The sequence below is a fragment of the Neoarius graeffei genome, chromosome 11, assembly GCF_027579695.1.
Source record: "Neoarius graeffei isolate fNeoGra1 chromosome 11, fNeoGra1.pri, whole genome shotgun sequence".
Lineage (NCBI taxonomy): Eukaryota > Metazoa > Chordata > Actinopteri > Siluriformes > Ariidae > Neoarius > Neoarius graeffei.
In genome coordinates, this window is record NC_083579.1 from 11,916,003 (window position 1) to 11,935,968 (window position 19,966).

The following is a 19,966-nucleotide window of genomic DNA, read 5'->3' on the forward strand; positions in this document are numbered from 1 at the left end:
TGATCCAGATAGCGCTGGATCTTCCTCTGAAAAGCCGTGAGTGAGGACGGCTCGTACACATCGCCATTTTTCTTTGTTGCGGACATGAAAAGTTGCACAGCAACATGTTTAGTTCTTTGCCAGGTATGTCTTCCACCTTTCGACCTTCATTTAGGTTTCGACAGAACTTCCCAAAGACATTGAGGTCGTCTTTTTTGTTGTCTCTTCTGCCCTTTGCTCCTCAATAAACTGCTGGATTTGCTCGGCATTAGCAACAGTTACAGGTTTTCGGCTTTCTCCTGAAATGTTTTCTTTTACTACCCTGATGAAGACGAAATAAAACTTGCTTTCGCTGTGAACACTGTCATTATCGTCATCCATGCTGTAAAATTAATGCTATTCTACTGAGAAATGCGAAAAAAAAATGTTGACAAAAATTGCAGCTACGTTTGTCATTGTGAACGAGCGAGTCGCCAAAGGGTCCGTAACCGGGGTCCGTATCGTAGGATTCCGGACCGCTCGTGAGCCAATCAGAGCGCATGATTTGATGGAAACTGGACCGCGAAAACATTTTTCTATATAATGGCTTTATTCCATCACATTTTTGTGCTTATACAGTGGTGCTTGAAAGTTTGTGAACCCTTTAGAATTTTCTATATTTCTGCATAAATATGACCTAAAACATCATCAGATTTGCACACAAGTCCTAAAAGTAGATAAAGAGAACCCAGTTAAACAAATGAGACAAAAATATTATACTTGGTCATTTGTTTATTGAGGAAAATGATCCAATATTACATATGTGAGTGGCAAAAGTATGCGAACCTCTAGGATTAGCAGTGAATTTGAAGGTGAAATTAGTCAGGTGTTTCCAGTCAATCAATGGGATGACAATCAGGTGTGAGTGGGCACCCTGTTTTATTTAAAGAACAGGGATCTATCAAAGTCTGATCTTCACAACACGTTTGTGGAAGTGTATCATGGCACGAACAAAGGAGATTTCTGAGGACCTCAGAAAAAGCACTGTTGATGCTGATCAGGCTGGAAAAGGTTATAAAGCCATCTCTAAAGAGTTTGGACTCCACCAATCCACAGTCAGACAGACTGTGTACAAATGGAGGAAATTCAAGACCGTTGTTACCCTCCACAGGAGTGGTCGACCAACAACGATCACTCCAAGAGCAAGGCTTGGAATAGTCAGCGAGGTCACAAAGGACCCCAGGGTAACTTCTAAACAACTGAAGGCCTCTCTCACATTGGCTAACGTTAATGTTCATGAGTCCACCATCAGGAGAACACTGAACAACAATGGTGTGCATGGCAGGGTTGCAAGGAGAAAGCCACTGCTCTCCAAAAAGAACATTGCTGCTCGTCTGCAGTTTGCTAAAGATCACGTGGACAAGCCAGAAGGCTATTGGAAAAATGTTTTGTGGACGGATGAGACCAAACTAGAATTTTTTGGTTTAAATGAGAAGCGTTATGTTTGGAGAAAGGAAAGCACTGCATTCCAGCATAAGAACCTTATCCTATCTGTGAAACATGGTGGTGGTAATATCATGGTTTGGGTTTGTTTTGCTGCATCTAGGCCAGGACGGCTTGCCATCATTGATGGAGCAATGAATTCTGAATTATACCAGCGAATTCTAAAGGAAAATGTCAGGACATCTGTCCATGAACTGAATCTCAAGAGAAAGTGGGTCATGCAGCAAGACAACGACCCTAAGCACACAAGTCGTTCTACCAAAGAATGGCTAAAGAAGAATAAAGTGAATGTTTTGGAATGGCCAAGTCAAAGTCCTGACCTTAATCCAATCGAAATGTTGTGGAAGGACCTGAAGCGAGCAGTTCATGTGAGGAAACCCACCAACATCCCAGAGCTGAAGCTGTTCTGTACGGAGGAACGGGCTAAAATTCCTCCAAGCCGGTGTGCAGGACTGATCAACAGTTACCGCAAACGTTTATATGCAGTTATTGCTGCACAAGGGGGTCACACCAGATACTGAAAGCAAAGGTTCACATACTTTTGCCACTCACAGATATGTAATATTGGATCATTTTCTTCAATAAATAAATGACAGTATAATATTTTTCTCATTTGTTTAACTGGGTTCACTTTATCTACTCTTAGGACTTGTGTGAAAATCTGATGATGCTTTAGGTCATATTTATGCAGAAATATAGAAAATTCTAAAGGGTTCACAAACTTTCAAGCACCACTGTACGTTGCTAATTTAAACTATGTTGAATTCTCAATTCTGTCGATTTTATTTTTCTATAACAGCAGCTCTGACAGTAGTGCAGGTGTAGGGACTTGTACGGTGGACGCTCGTATAACAATAAACTGTTTAGAAGACATGCTGTGTAATTGTTGACATGGTGAAGCTTTCTGGAAGGAGTGGTTTACTTAATATTTACGGAAAGAGTCTTGTGTGTCGGTCCTTTAACAACCAGGAGGATTTCGGGCCTGGGAAAGTTTTCAGGACTGAGGACTTTGCACTTTCTGGTTTCTCATTAACCCGACAGACTTTTATAGGACTGTTTATAATGTAAACGATAACAGGAACGCACTTATTTTGTGGACGTTCCACAACATTAAGAAACTATGAACAGATAAGAAGTATGATGGGTTATTCATTAACTCATGGATAAGTCTAATGGCGGCAGTTTTCCAGTGGTATATGAGGAATAAAATCCATGGAAAATATTGAACTTTGGGGTGGGAACAGTGGTGTTGCTGCATCACACAGTATCGCTGATTATTTTCCTATCACAGCACACCCCAAAGTGGTGGGGGGTTTTTGTTTTGTTTTTTTTCATGGATGCAAACGGCACGCCTTTTGGCGGATGCCGCCTTTTTCACGGCTGTCTGGGGGACTTGTGTGAATCGCGCAGATCCGATGAGGGTTTTTTTTTTTTGGGGGGGGGGCGTTGGAGTGTCTGATAATAATTTCATCAAAGTAAATTCTGTATTAAAATTACTAAATAAGCAAATGCCGTTACAGTCCATGAAACATAGGAAGTATAAGTATGAGAAGAAAACAGTAAATCAGAAAGCTGCGCACGTAAAGCCAATTACGTAACTTGCGCGTGCAGTGAAGTGCAGCCAGCAGCAGATAATGGCGCGCAGCCAATTGGCTTTACATGCGCACTCCAACGACCCCCCCCCCCCCCAAAAAAACCCTCATTGGATGTGCGTGATTCACACAAGTCCCCCAGACAGCCGTGAAAAAGGCAGCATCCGCCAAAAGGCGCGCCGTTTGCATCCCTGTTTTTTTAAATCCTAACAGAATCCATGATTGAAAACTGAGACAAATACGTTTTAAGTGCAGTAAAATTATTAGGGGTTAAATTGTAAATTAGGGGTTCAGGTGAGATTAGGAAATGTAGTGTAGCTATTTTTTATTATTATTAAAACCCTTGAAATTAAATCGATCATGCTATAGAACAATCATGAAAGTAGTTGTTAATAACCACATATTAACGTCGCTTGCTTGGTCTTTACGGGAAAATATCAGACTAAGGTCTTGACAGTATTTTCTGTAAAGATTGAGCAAGCGAGGTTAATAGTTTATTATATGGCTTTTTTTTAATTTCTAAGATTAAAACAGATGGTCATTATAATGAGGCGTGACGCTGCTTTCAGTCGCGTCATATTTGTAACGTAGTTGAGTCACGCACGCAGAATAAACGGCTAGCGGTTTCAAAACTGAATTTGTTAGCGGTTTCCGAATGCGCTTCGTTGCTCATTTCTTGAATAACTCTGTGCCTGTTTTGTGTTTTGGCTGTTTTTCATTTTTTGATTTCCAGTTAATCGTTTTTGTTTGTTTGTTTTTTTTAGTTCATCCGGCCGTAGGTCAGGCCGGATGAGCATATGCAATCACGCATCGTCCGTCCGTCCATCATCCATCCACAATTTACAAAAATCACTACTCCTCCTACAGGATTGATCTGATTTCGATCAAACTCGCATATGATGTTCCCCAGGTGGGCGTGCATAAAAGTTGCTAAGATGGTGGTGCCACCTGTCATATATTTACAATTTTATGGGCGTCTGAAATTTTTGGGTGACTCATCACATTAAACGCTACTTTTTACAAACTGCTGGGACATTTTCACTGAAACTCACCCAGAAGACTCTAAAGACGTATTCCAGCAAGAATTGTTCACCAGGTGGCGCCACCTACTATGGCTGAGGCTCCACAGGGGTCACGTGCAGTTTCATGAAAATTGCTACTCCTCCTACAGGAGTGGTCAGATTTTCATCAAACTCGTACGGAATGTTCCGCAGGTTGGTGTGGATAAAAGTTGTCAAGACGGTGGCACCACGTGTCATATTTTAATTTTATGGGCGTTTTGAAAATTTTGGGTGACTCGTCACACCAGATGCTACTGTTCATTAACTGATGATGTTTTCACTGAAATTCGCCCAGACGTATTCCAAGAAGAATTGTTCACCAGGTGGCGCCACCTGCCATGGATTGCAGCTACACGGGGTCAAATGCGATTTCACAAAAATCGTTACTCCTCCTACAGGACTGATCGGATTTCAAACTCGCTCACAACAGTAGTGGCCGGTATGAGTTACAGCCTCATTGAGGCTTTTTTTTTTTTTTTTGGCGCAACATTGAAAGCCAGCACCTTGGAAAGAAGGTCCATAATCGCCGACGGGCATTATGGGAAAATTCTGCCCACCAAGGAACCAATCGGCGCGTACGATTTTACTGGAAGTAGCTCGTGCCAGATGATAATAATAGTCTTTTAATAACTTGAAGAACCACGACCTTGAAGGCCCTTCTGAATGGGACAGTTGTCATTGTGCAAATGCCGTCCAACACCGCTGTCCATCAGGAGAAGTGATTATACACTGCAAAAAATGGCCTTTCAAAAATAAGAAATAAAAGATTAAAACAAAGCATATTTGCTTGAATCAGGTGAAAAAAATCTGCCAATGGAACTAGTCAAATTTGACTTGGTAAGATTTTTTAAAGTAAGATGAAAAATCGAACCTGTTTTTAGATGAAATAATTCCAAAATAAGATTGGGGAACTTATTATGCGAGATCTGATTAACTCACAATAATCAAAATAGTTCTTATAACAAGATCGTACTTCTTACATTTAGCCATTCAAGTCATTTTTATTTATTTCATTTTAAGGGTATTTCACTTAAATTCATGACAAAGTCTTAGCAGTAAAAACTGAATTTAAGATAAATATACTAATATTAGGATTGTTAAATTCTACAACTAAGCATTGCTAGCTTAAAAGATTCTCCTTTTGTGACCTGTAATTAGTAAAATACTCTAGATACGAGACCAGAGACTATCTTGAATCAAGTTGACGACACGTGTAGCATTGCAACAAGTTTATTTTTTTTCCCATTTTAACATTCAAACATTAAAACATATCTCTTAAGATTCCACTTCCCCAGGACCTCAGGCACCTAAATAAATAAACGTCTACGCATTTTGACTTGCAGTGCTTACACAACGCCAAAGCAACAGTGCATTTTGGGGGCACTGACTATTCATGTGTACGAGGGGTTTACAAGAGCAGGCGCAAAAAAAAAACCACTGAACTTAACTCACAGCATTCCAAAAAGACCTCACTAAAACGCCCTCCGCTCACTCATAGCCTTTTTGAAGGCACTTGTCTGGTTAACACCAGACCATATCACAAGTGAAATATGGTCTGGAATCCGCCTATTGAATTTCTCGTAGGGGAGGTGTGGTTTACGATTGTCAACGGCCGTTTATTGGACGTTGCAAATGTCTATCATTTGGTGTATACGTAGCCCATGGCCAATCATGGCAGTTGTACCCGGTGACGTAGTTAGAGCGACGAAGAGGCGAAGAAAGACTGAAACGCCAAACGCTGTTTTTTTTAAAACAAACTTTCGCTCTAAACTATTCAGAACAGTGTCTAAAGCTTGATAGAAAGTTTGGTTCGTATCGCTCGCCGCCATGTTAAATGTGATCCGTAAACAGTCCCAAATAAACTACAAGCTTCCGTTTGTCGAGTAGTACGCGTCACCGTCTTTCCACCCCTCCCCACTCTCTGATTGGCTCCCTAACTCAGGCGAGCCTTTAGACCATAGTTTCCATGCTGTCTTTTCAGATCGGAACGATTGTGCAAAGCAGCATGGGATTTCCCAGGCTAGTCTAGAGTGTGTACAGCATCTAGACCAGACCTGGGCATTTTCCGGCCCGCGGGCCACATCCGGCCCTTTGGTTCATTCTGACCGGCCCGCGTAAGGTTAATTAGAAATTACAAAATAAACGTATTTTCTAATTTTACCTCATGCATGGACTGAATGTGCATTGCTTTTATTTTGAAGTTGTGTTCAACAAAAACGCAATGCGCACGACATGAACATGATATGAAATCCCACGAAACCTAATCCCGCGATAACTACTTCCGTAATTTGTCCAGACCAACCACAAACTTGTACGTCATCCTTCAAACGGTCCAGCCAATCACATAGTGTGACGTCACCAGCAGGCGCCGGAGCCCGAGCCGATCTGTAGATCTGATACCGACACCGAATGGACTGATGATCATCTGTCAGCTGTGCTTCGCATCTCCACCTCAGACATTTAACCTGACTCTGATGCACTCGTTAAAGACCAACAGAGACTAGGGGTGTATTCAGACCAGGATAGTTCGATAGTTCACTTGCTTTGGTCCGAACCAAATGTTTTTTTTATTTTTTCATTTTGGTGCGGTTCGCTTTCACACTGTACATTTTAGTAAGCGGACCAAAATCTGTCAACAAAGCCACGCGCCCTGAGGTCGTTCAGCTATTGGTCAGAGACGACACGCGCGCAAAGCGTTAAGTTCAAAAGTAGTCATGGAGGCTTTCCGTGCTCTTATTCTTTTTAATGTCATCAAAGCTATATGTTTTTTCCAGTTTTTACTGTTTTCACAATTGTGCGATTACTATGCTGTTGTACAAGTAATTTATCAACGACGACTTCAAAGGGCAAGGCGGCTACGGAGGATAGCGCTGATGAGCGCACATCATGTTGTGACAGTTCTGGCTCTTCACGCAAGACGGAGGAGGTATGTGTCGGGATATTCGCCTTATCCATCGTAATAGATGAATGTCTTTTTTGCGTCGCTAGTACCGCCACTTTTTGAAAGAATGTCCCTGATTTTAATGTAGGTCTGACGGAGTTTCTTCACTTTTAGCCGACATTGTTCTGGGGAGCGCGTGAACCCCTTCTCCTTCATTTTCTCACTGAATACAGCAAACACGTCGGCATTTTTGTGTGTTCTCTCCAAAAGCTCAGATATGTGGACATCTGCCCATATATCCACAAGGGTACGCGTTTCTTCCTCGGTCCACGTTTGCCCCCTACTCATTTTTTGTACTCTGTAGTCTAGCCTACCACTGGTCTGAATGACTGAACGACTGTTATAAGGTTCGCTTGACAACCGAAACAGTGTTTGCACTTTGCGGTGGAGTGTCAAGACTCTATTTCCCATAATGCTCGACAAACGACGGAAGCTCCCGAGGTACAAAAAAGCAAAACTGTCGGATTAGGTCCGGTCTGCTTTCACACCTCCAAAAGATCCGCACCAGGGTTCCTTTGGTCCGGACCGAGTCCGACCTTACAGCTCGGTCTCGGTCCGCTTGTTTGATCCGGACCAGAGTTCGGTGGTTTGTATTCAGACCAACCCAAAAGGTCCGGACCAAGGGAAATTTGGTTCATTTAGTCGTTTGGTCCGGACCAAACAACGTAGGTGTGAATACGCCCTAGATTTCTCTCACTGAACAAATAAACACCAAATGAGGTGATTAGACTACAAATGTGGGCATCATTATTATAATATGATGTATCTTGTTTGATATTTGGAGTAGAAAGACAATATTGTGATGTCTTTATTGTGTTTTGGGGTGAATGTGACTGAAAAAAAATGGTACAAACGTTCACATTTTGTTAACCATTGTTTTGGGAAATTTGATTGAATAAATGACATTTTTTGTAAGGCAACCTCGTTTTTTCCATACTCTTACCAGTCTTAGCAGCTTGGAAAAACAATGATATTTATTGCTTTATATAAAGAAATGCAATTAATATTATGCAGAATTTAGTTCAGCCTTTTGGTCCGGCCCTCCACAAAATTTTCTGTTTCTCATGTGGCCCCATGGAAAAAATAATTGCCCACCCCTGGTCTAGAAGGAGCTCGCTCTGAATGACTGAGAAAACAGCCGCAGTAAACTTAGGATCTGTAAGGTGGAGTTGAATTGTAACGAAAGATTCAAAGATTTCAGTAAAGTTCATTTATTCCCAAAACAAGCATACTTTTTTTTCTTGAAACAAGATGAACCGCATTTGACAAATGTCCAAAATGTACGTACTTGTTTTAAAAAAAAAAAAACTTGTTTTATTTTCAAAGGTGCTCCAAATAAGACTTTTTCAAGACATTTTGTCTATACAAGATTTTCAAGATGGACTGTCTAAAAACTAGCCTTTCTAGCTAAATGAGGTTTTGCTTGTTGGGCAATTATGTCTTATAATAAGGGGGGCTAGATGTTTTGACTTGAAAATAGACAAATAAACTTCCTAAGATTTTGATTTTTTGCAGTGTATACAGCGCAGATGGATCATATACCTGAAAAACGGTGCATGTCTAATGAAGATCGGCACAGATTTGCAGTATCTGTTAAAGGAACAGTCCACCGTACTTCCATAATGAAATATGCTCTTATCTGAATTGAGATGAGCTGCTCCGTACCTGTCCGAGCTTTACGCGACCTCCCAGTCAGTCAGACGCAGTCAGACGCGCTGTCACTCCTGTTAGCAATGTAGCTAGGCTCAGCATGGCCAATGGTATTTTTTGGGGCTGTAGTTAGATGCGACCAAACTCTTCCGCGTTTTTCCTGTTTACATAGGTTTATATGACCAGTGACATGAAACAAGTTCAGTTACACAAATTGAAACGTAGCGATTTTCTATGCTATGGAAAGTCCGCACTATAATGACAGGCGTACTAACACCTTCTGCGCGCTTCGGCAGCGCATTGATATGTCAAAGCGCGCAGAAGGTGTTAGTACGCCTGTCATTATAGTGCGGACTTTCCATAGTGTAGAAAATCGCCACGTTTCAATTTGTGTAACTGAACTTGTTTCATGTCACTGGTCATATAAACCTATGTAAACAGGAAAAACGTGGAAGAGTTTGGTCGCATCTAACTACAGCCCCAAAAAATACCATTGGCCATACTGAGCCTAGCTACATTGCTAACAGGAGTGACAGCGCGTCTGACTGACTGGGAGGTCGCGCAAAGCTCGGAGAGGTACGGAGCAGCTCGTCTCAATTCAGATAAGAGCATATTTCATTATGGAAGTACGGTGGACTGTTCCTTTAAACATGTCAGTAGAAGAGCATGTGCTATAGAATCGCCCTTTAGCAGCTCACACACACACACATATATATATACTCTGGAGTCTTTTCACTGACGCATTGATTTAGCTCAGCGGTGCGTTGAATGGAGGCATTGATTTTGATTCGGAGGACATCCATCAGAAGCTCAGGAGTGAACGAGTTCGAAACAAATTCAAGTAGAGCGTAAGAAGCGATGTACTTTATCCCCAGTGTGCTGAAGGTGTTTTCGTTCCAGGACCGCACACGCACGCACAGATGCGCTTGTTTGGCCGAAGCTCTCGGGAGCGGCTCGGCAGTTTAAGAGCATTAGTTTTTGTTTAGTTAGAGATTTCTGTGCAGACAGTAACCCTGATTGCTCTGGAGTTTGTTTGTGGGCCACACAACACACACACAGCAGTTATTAAAGGAGCGAAGTGTGTGTTAGTCTGTCTGTGTGTGTGTGTGTGTGTGTTAGGTGTTCTCTGCTCTGGCACATGTCTGGGGAGCTCTTTAAATGCAGTAAATCTCTGACCCTTAGGATCGATTTATTACCCTGTTATCCAACACTCAGTGGTCAAGGCCTGGAGCATCTCCTTTTTATTTTTTATTTTTATTGATTTTAGTCTCAGGGAAGAAGGTTAAGCCTCGGTCTCAACCGGCCATACGTGCTCCTACAGCTGGTCTACGTGCAAGAAACGCACGGAGGGCGCACGTGTGACGTGCTGATTTTCGAGCCGTAGACCGGCCGTAGAGGTTCTTTGTCATGTCAAACAAACTCTACGGGCGCTTACGTTTTTTTCAGGTTGCAAGACAAACTTACAGCCAACGTGCGTCTTTCTCCACGAACAAAAAAAATGCAGCGATTTGGGGAAACTCCAAAAATTGCACGGCCAAAAAATCGTACGTCCGGTTGTGACCTAGGCTTAAGGGCAAACTCTGCTTTCGGAAGGCCGTGCTTGAAGTTATAAACAAATTTCCAAAAAGTCAGCAAGAGACATTGTTGTGTGCCGAGAATGAACGTATAAGGTAGCTCTTCGGTAACAGAATTACATTCACAGTAAAATGTGGTAATTTTTTTTTTTTTAGTTGCAGTAGCCTGGCAAGCCAGACTAAATGTGAATATTTAGTCTGGCCTCGATCCGTAGACATTTCCGAAGGGGGTAGGAGGAACAAACCGCTGTCTTTCAAACTGTCTCTGTGCGTATAGGCCAACGCTCTGACCAATCAGCGCAACAGTGACTGTGACGTAGTCAGAGCGACAGAAAGCAGTGGGGGAGACCTTGAAATAAATAATTTTTCAAAATGCGTATTAATTAATAAACAGGTTCTAGATATTAAGAAGTTTGGAGATAATGACCACAAGTTTGGAGTCTGTACCACATACACTTTTTTTTTTTTTTTTTCCAAGTGTTTTTCAAGGGTTTGCTTAAACTGTTTTTGAGAGTTTTTATTTAGTGGTGTTTGGTGAAATAATTTCCCTTAAATTTAAAATAACGGGAAAATAAGAAACAATCAAAAAGTAATGTTTCAAAGCTGTTTATTAATTCTTCGTACTGCACAAACTAGCCCATCCTTTTGGCTACGAGCGGAGCCAGCTGGTAGATCAGACTTTTGCCATAGCCGGTCGGCAAAACAGCGAAAACGTCCTTCTTGAAAAGGAATGAGCGGAGAGCCTCTTCCTGCTCACGTTTCAACGAAAACCCCAAGTCTAATTCTTCTAAAACTGATTCCAAAGCGGAGTCAAACGCGCGCTGTTCACTAGCCGTAGCCATCTTCCCTGCTGTGCTTTCTCCAGCGTCGCGCAGCTTTGTCGTCACTCCTGCAAAAGCCCGCCCAAAGAATCCAAACAAAAACCTTGCGTTGTGATTGGCGGGCACGATTTGATGCCCGGGGTGTTTTTGTTTATATGGTGCGAGGCTAGACCCACTCGTAGGCAAAAATATTTTTGGCCGCTAGGCGGGTGGGTCTAGTTTACTAGGCTCGTACTCAGGATAATGGTATGAGACAAAAATTTCACACTGTATCGGGATATCTTTTGACCCTAAAAAAAAAAGTAGTTTTAAAAAAATTGGCTGTGTTTAGCTCTGAATGCAAAATCTTTGAGGAAAGGAAAGTCTCTGAATTGCGTCAGAGAAAACGTGAATTTCTGTTTCTTAAAATTCAAACCAAGGTTTCTCTGAAGCGACATTGCTACAGTATAATCAGGGTGGTGATTTTTAAATATGGTTTTTGGCTGAAGCCTATAGAGGCACCTGTCTGGATGTGTGTTTCACCAAGTTCGAGCGTGTTTGAGAATGTAATTGGCGAGCCAGCCTCAGGTAGCGATTCCATAGTCGCGGTGTGGCGCCACTGCATACTGACCACAAAAGCGCCACTTTACATAACCTCGTAATCCTCTGTGGCGGAGTGATCTAGAACGCTGTTCAGGAAAGGAACAGATTTTGTAACGTCGGTTCGAATCCTGGCTTCGACGTCAAAGGCTGAGCTCAGACCTGCACAGGTCTCGAGTTGGTACATTTTGCCTTGGATACCATACTTTAGCAATATCGCTGAGCTGACAAGTCAAGGCAATCTTAATAATTTCATAACTTCATGAAAAATTGCCCGTAACTTTATTTAAAAACGAGAAGTTTATCAGCAGAGCTGGTGCGGTCGTGTATGTACAGATACAAATACAAAAAACTAAAAATGTCTCGTCGTCTTCCGCTTTATCCGGGGCCGGGTCGCGGAGGCAGCAGTCTAAGCAGGGAAGCCCAAACTTCCCTTTCCCCAGACACCTCGGCCAGCTCCTCGGGAAGAACACCAAGGCGTTCCCAGGCCAGCCGAGAGACATAGTCCCTCCAGCGTGTCCTGGGTCTTCCCCGGGGCTTCCTCCCGGGGGGACATGCCTGGAACACCTCCCCAGGGAGGTGTCCAGGAGGCATCCAAAAAAGATGCCCGAGCCACCTCAGCTGATTCTTCTCGATGTGGAGGAGCAGCGGCTCGACTCCGAGCTCCTCCCGAGTGACTGTGCTTCTCACCCTGTCTCTAAGGGAGCGCCCAGCCGCCCTGCGAAGGAAACTCATTTCGGCCGCTTGTATCCGCGATCTTGTTCTTTCGGTCATTACCCAAAGCTCATGACCATAGAACTAGAACTGCCACCTTATTGTGGTGGAGGGGTTTGTGTGCTTGAATGATCCTAGGAGCTATGTTGTCGGGGCATTATGCCCCTGTCAGGGTTTCCCAAGGCAGACAGGTCCTAGGTGACAGGCCAGACCAAGAGCAGTTCACCAAAACCCCTATGGAGAAAAAAACCGAGGACCGTGACGTCGCCCGGTATGACGCAGCCGGGGCCCCACCCTGGAGCCAGGCCCAGGGTTGGGGCTCGTATGCGAGCGCTTGGTGGCCGGGCCTTTGCCCATGGGGCCCGGCCGGGCTCAGCCCGAAGAGGTGACGTGGGCCCGACCTCCTGTGGGTTCACCACCCACAGAGGTAGCAGTAGGGGACTGGTGCAGTGTGGATTGGGTGGCAGTCGAAGGCAGGGGCCTCGACGACCTGATCCCCGGACACAGCGGCTGGCTGTTGGGACATGGAACTAAAAATGTATACAGGTTTTTTTTTTTAAATCGTAATTATCGTTACATTAAATTAATAGTATTCATAACTGTTGTGTTTTAGTTACGGCTACAACAGGATCAGAGTTTATTCTGCTAATGTCAAATTTAGCGAGTGAATGCTTAAATTAGTTTAGTTTAAGTTATTGGCCGTTGATTCCTTGTTGAATAGACTGTTCCACGCTGTTGCTCCTCTGGATCGTATGGAGTTCCTCGTATAGTTCGTTTCTGGACTTGGAAGAATTGTCTCCATTTCTTCTACTTTCACGGCCTGAATTCCTCTGTGCAAATAAATCCTTGAATTCTGTAGCAGTTTAAGCTTTTATGCATTTGAAGACTAATTCCGTTAATCATATCCTGTACATTTATCTCCAAACTGTCCCATCCTGTTTGCGTTAAAGCTTCTTCAGCGCTCGTGTCCCAGCGAGCCAGACGAGCTCTACGTCTGCATCATTACATCTGTGCAGTGTTAATAGTACATAAATAAACTATGCTTTTTAATGTGTGCGCTTTTTTTTTAACGTATTGCAGGTACAATGGCTCTCTCCCGAACGGAGACCGCGGAAGGAGGAAGAGCCGATTTTCTCTCTTCAAGCGCCCCAAAGCAAACGGAGTCAAACCCAGCACTGTCCATATAGCCTGCACTCCACAAGCAGCCAAGGTACACACACACACACACACAGCACTGTACATGTGGGCTCTTATCTGGGATCCAGATAAAAATCATTTCCTCCAACGCACATTTGCATTAAAAAAAAAAAAATTTGTATGCGCTCCCTATAAAGGGTATATCAGAGGTGTTGTAGAACCTTTTGTAATGCATTTTATTCTGTCCACGTTCACTGGATATGAGCAATCACACGCTCTGATTGGCTACTCTACGACTAGGATATCAGCTCATATACCACCAGTAGAGAAAAACAAAATGGCAGAGTGCATCAAGACAGATATCACTTTGTGATCAAGGATTTAAAAGAAATGGAAACACATACATGTCAACCTTTGGTCAATCAAATCTGTATAACCAACCTCCAAAATCCGTATTTCCCTTATAAAATCCGTATAGGATGCAAATTAAAATAATTTACCTAAAATTTGAATGATAATTAACAATGATATATCCCAGTTACTTTTTATTCAATATTAATAACAATAAACCTTCAGAATGAATACAAAGATCCAATGTTTGACAAAAACACAGTGTTATCAGCGTAGTTATGAAGGAAATGCTTCGTTGTTTGAAGACAGGTTTCACCGAGCGGCTATTATGCGCGAGACTTCATATTAGCCACAAAGTCAGGAAAATCTGTTCGTAAAATTACGTTATAATGACCAAATACAATGAAAAGTATTTTTCCAGTCTCGCCTGTGAAAGGTAATCCCATGTGATCTCGTTTGGACGGTAAACCTGTTGGAACAGTTAAACGCAGCACACATCTTTATTCTCGGCTACTGTCTAGACGCTATACCAGAGACGGGTGAAGAATCTCCACTTTGCCCCATCCAATATGGCGGCGAGGATGACGTATGATTCTACGCAGAAGGCGGCGTCTATGTTTATATGTCTATGACTTCCCGGTTGGCGGGATTCTCGCAATGCGGTGTGCGCATGATCAAAAGTGGAACGAAGTCTCGCTACCACAAGATAACGCGCGATTTCATAAGACTCTTTACTGGCTGTCTGTGGTGTACAGTACGTTTGTAAATGTTATGCGCTCTTTTATCATCGTGGGAATTGATTATAGCTCTAAATAAATATTGAAGTTTTTTTTTTTTAAGAATCCGTATAACTTTATTTATACGCCCGTATACTACGTTTATTGAATCAATTCCGTATAAAATACGGACATTCCGTATAGGTTGACATGTATGGAAACAGCTAAAAGAATATCGTCGTCGTCCCCCAAATATCTCCTGTTCCATACTCCAGCCCAGTCAGTGGCAGTAACGCACCTTTTAAGTTGGTTTGCCAACCACCAAAAAACCCGAAAGAAGAAAAACAAAATGGCGGAGCGTGTTGCCGAACTAACCAAGGACGAAATAAAAACTCTACTTGGAAAGAAAACCCCAAAAAATAAAGTGCAACAAAATATGGAATGAAAGTATTTGATTGGAAGAACATATCCTTTTTTTTTTTTCCCAAGAATAATTATAGCAGTTTTCACAAATTTGCTCCTGTCATTTCGACGGTTTGTTGACATTCTAAACGGAAACGATTTTGTCGGACGTTTTGCATGAAGTCTTTATTGATCGCATTTGCAAAAAATAAAAATGCTCTGTTTCTCAAAATCCAGTGAATGTGGAGAGAATAAAGCAGTTATTCCACTCAATCTCGTTGTACACGGCTTACAGCCCTATCAGCTCATATACGACTCGATTTTGTGGAATAACTGTTATGCTGTGTTCACACTTATACCGGTACGAAAGTGGTGTAACTGTATCGATACAAAGTATACCGGTACAGTTTAGTGCATCTGTCCACACTAGCGAGAAATGTTTGCGGTTTTCTTTCACGGTAGTTGAAATGTGCGTGCGCGAAATGTTTCCGTGGTTACCGAGTAACTTCCTTCCGAGAATATATGGCATCCGTTATTTCGAGATCTCAAGAAAACAAAACAATTATTTCATGATGTCAGCTGGATCACTGTATCTCCGTCGGTAGAGACGAAGCCGGGCCAGTCTTCTGCAGAGGTGCCGCGGACTAATTTTGAAATGATCCCTTATTAAAAGACTTAATGCAATCTCTCCCTGTGTCAACCCCTGATCAAAATATTGCCTTATTAGGTGATCGATTATTCCAGACATTCTAATGACCAAAGTTGCGTCTATACAGAATGAGAAATAGCCCCAAAGTCAGCATATCACAAGTCTCTTGGCGCACCTGAATGAACCATTTCTCAGCTGTTTACTCGAGATCACGGAATAACGGTTTTGTTTTCTCGAGATCTCGAATTAGTTGTGTTGTTTTCTCGAGATCTTGAATTAATTATGTCGTTATCTCGGGATAACAAGGTGAATAAAAAAAAAAGGATTATATGAAGGGCCTCTCTCGGCTTCCGTACGGATGAAACAACGTGTGTGTGCTTTTTGTTGTCAGTGTACAGTCTGTATTTCTGGTGGTCATTTATTCAGTCGAATCGTATAAAACACGCGAGGCAGTTGAGAAAGAAACAAACGAATCTCCGTTCTTCACTATTTTATTCAGCGAAGACATCGATTGAGGTGTGTGACTTTGCGCATGTGCATTATATTTGTATCGATACAGAACCGCTTCATCTGTCCACACTACGCGAAGCGCTACAGTACCGATACTGTACCGGTACGAAACCCATACATTTGTGGGTTTCGTACCGATACAGTTATACCGCTACAGTACCGGTATAGTTGCTAGTGTGGACAGGTGTTGCGGTACGAAAGTAGTTTCGTATCGGTACAAAATCCCTAGTGTGGACAGGGTATTAAATATGCCCAACTGATTACCATTTAAAGGGCTGATGGCAGACATGTTAGATTTCTGTTATAATTACGTGAAAAGAAGCTGTTGTTACGCAGATATCCAACTTTTAATTGCACAGCGCAAGAAAACTGGGTCCATGGCTCGCGGCCATGTTGTGACGTCAGTGGGAGAACACGCTGCGGTTCACTGGCTGTTCTACTCTGGTTCTACTCAATGGAAATGGCGCATGAAAACGCCGGTGAACTCTCTAGTGCTAGCTCTTCCTCTTCTGGGAGTCTAGAATTGTGTTGATCTCTTCCGAATAGAATCTATAATAGCCTACCCTCTTTACCCTTTGCCTCTCGTTGCTAGGCGGCAGTTACATGAAAGCCGCAAGCTTTCACAAGCAAATACGTGACTGATATCACGCCGACTTTATGATTACATTTATGATTATCATGTAGAATCTATAGCTCTACGTACCTTTATCTTATGTCGTTTCACAACACATGTTCTGACAGGAGGACTGTCTTTGGATCCGGCATAGCTGCTAGTAGACCCCCTCCGGAATACTGGCAGTGTTGCCAGATTGGGAGGAATCCCGCCCAGTTGGGCGGTTTCAAATGCATTTTGGTGGGTTTTGAACATATTTTGGGCTGGGAAACAGATACTGCTGACATTTTCCAGCCCAAAATATGTTCAAAACCCACCAAAATGCACTTGAAACCGCTCAACTGGGCGGGAAACCTCCCAATCTGGCAACACTGTGTAGGCACTGCTGATGGTCGTAACACACGTTTGTGCTGAACTGAACACCCAAGAGATTCTTTTAAGCTGGGAAGGGTGTCAAAACAATCCAAATCGAAGTGTTCAGAGCACAGGACGGATGTTGGTGAGGGCTCCTACTTGTCACGAGTGCGCCTGACTTGCTTCACCCACTTCGCATGCAGCTCGGGATCTCTGGGAAACTTGAATAAACTTACCCCATCCTTGTAGGTTTTGGAGCAAAAGCCGGCAACACAATGCGAAGGCATAATAACTAATGTATATAATAATGTATAATAATAATACTAATAATGACAAACTGAACACCTGTCGCATCAACAACAAACTGGTAAGTTAGGAGGAAGGTTCTTTCGCTGATGTCATATAGCTCCTCCTCCTCCTCCGTCTCCTGGGTGCTGAAGCCCTGTCAAATTTGCCCAAATAGCCGCGTTTTTTATCATAACTTGTAAAATAGGCGCCTTCGTGAATTAATATATGGATCATCGGGAATTACTTTTTATGTTCTAAAACATCGTCAAAGATGTCAAAAACGTGTCATCAGCACTTTAAGTTTGCGAGCTGTGCAATAAATCTACAACAGACCCCTAAAAGGAGGACATTTTAAAAGTATTCATGGTTAGATCTATCTATCTATCGATCGATCAGTCGTCCTCGCACGCATGCATTCACACACTAGCACAGGATGTAGGCTCTCATATCTTTGTTGCCTCACACATCTGGATGCGCTTGAGCTAGTAAACAACTTGTGTGCTTCTCTGCCTTGGCTCTGAAACTGCACCATATGCAACAATCAGGCACCGGGCACATGTGCATTCTTGTTTCCCCAAACTAATGAACGTACATTGCGAACATCTAGCGCGCGTGTTCAAAGAAGCAAGCTGTTTTGGATCGAGTTTCACCTGTAAGCCATTAGTAAATGGTGCTGTTAGATGAAGTGTTAGTCCTGCTTAAATGAAAATAATGGCAGGTTCTCCGACTCGGCCAAGACATGTTTGCTGTTGGTTCTCTTTTTTTTCTTTCTTTTTTTTTTCTTGTTTTTTTTTTTTTTTAACACTGGAGGTACAAAGCTAGCAAATAAAGGACGCATCTAGGGTCCAGGTTAGACTCGCACATCACTGTTTCATACAAGAGTAAAATAAAAAGATTTAAAAATTGAAACAATTATTTGCGATATAATTATATTCTGAATTAAAATGCTTAATTATTTCACACTCCAAACATGCCATGGCTAAGTGAATACGGTTAGGGAATGTAGTTGGAATATTCTAACCAGGTGAAACATTCTGCCCAAGCTGTTCTTTAAGCCCAAGGTGAGCAAGTAAGAAAAACAGCACTCGTTAATTTCATTAATTTTCTGTTTCGAAGAGCAGTGTAGCTTTATCACTTGGAGCAGGTTCGGAGTGGCGTAGTTTGATCGCTCGGCGTGATAGAGGTGCTACGTTTGACAGCTGCGTATTTCATTCATGCGTGTTCTGTTTTTAGAAAGTAATAAATATGGTATTAGTGTGGACTTCATTCTCTGTGAAACAGAGCCAGCACTGTTCAGATGCTTTTGATTTGTTAGTTTTTAAAGGGTATACTTCTTTTATCTCTCTCTCTCTCTAATTGACCATTTCTCTCCTCACGTTATCTTACTTTCATTCTTTCTCTTCTGATGTTATTTTTCATATTCATTGTCATTATTTTGATTTTCTTTCTCTCTCCCACCTGCTGTGTCATTGTCATTCTTCTGCTCGTTCGTCCCTCTCTCTCTCGCTGTCTCTCACACACGTTCTCTCTCACTCTGTCACACATTCACTCTCACATGGTCTCTCTTGCTCTCACACTTTCTCTCATACTCTCACGTGCTCTCAAACACTCTCACACACATTCACTCTACCTTGCTTTCTCACACATTCACTCTCTCTCTGTCTCTCTCTCGCTTTCTCACACATTCACTCTGTCTCTCTCTCGCTTTCTCACACACATTCACTCTCTCGCTTTCTCACACATGTTCACTCTCTCTCTCTCTCTCTCTCTCTCTCTCTCTCTCTCTCTCTCACTTTCTCACACACATTCACTCTGTCTCTCTCTCTCTCACATGGTCTCTCTTGCTCTCACACACTCTCACACTCACGCACTCTCAAACACTCACACACATTCACTCTACCTTGCTTTCTCACATATTCGCTTTCTCACACATTCTCTGTCTCTCTCTCTCGCTTTCTCACACATTTGCTCCATCTGTGTCTCTCTCTCGCTTTCTCACACACATTCACTCCATGTCTCTCTCTCGCTTTCTCACACACATTCTCTGTCTCTCTCTTGCTTTCTCACACACATTCTCTGTCTCTCTCACACATTCGCTCTATCTGTGTCTCTCGCTTTCTCACATTCATTCCATCTCTCTCGCTTTCTCACACATTCTCTGTCTCTCTCTCACACATTCACTCTGTGTCTCTCTTGCTTTCTCACACACATTCTCTCTGTCTCTCTCACACATTCGCTCTATCTGTGTCTCTCGCTTTCTCACATATTCTCTCTCACACATTCGCTCTGTCTCTCTCTTGCTTTCTCACACACATTCTCTCTCTCTCTCTCGCTTTCTCACACATTCTCTCTCTCACACATTCACTCTATCTGTCTCTCTCTTGCTTTCTCACACATTCACTCTTTCTCTCTTGCTTTCTCACACACGTTCTCTCTCTTGCGCTCTCGACCGCACTCTCAAAAACACACTCTCACACAATCTCTCTCTCTCACACACACACACACACACACACACACACACACACACACACACACACACACATATATTCACTC

The 19,966-nt window shown here is 42.6% G+C and overlaps 1 protein-coding gene across 4 annotated transcripts in view; it reads left to right on the top strand.

The window, feature by feature from the left end:
* peli1b (pellino E3 ubiquitin protein ligase 1b) overlaps positions 1-19,966 on the top strand; it is a 159,088-nt gene that overhangs the window by 101,128 nt on the left and 37,994 nt on the right. For all 4 annotated transcript variants that reach the window (XM_060933422.1, XM_060933423.1, XM_060933420.1 and 1 more), the window contains one exon: positions 13,474-13,603. In XM_060933422.1, coding sequence (XP_060789405.1) covers positions 13,474-13,603 — 130 coding nt within the window. The remainder of the gene's footprint in view (positions 1-13,473; positions 13,604-19,966) is intronic.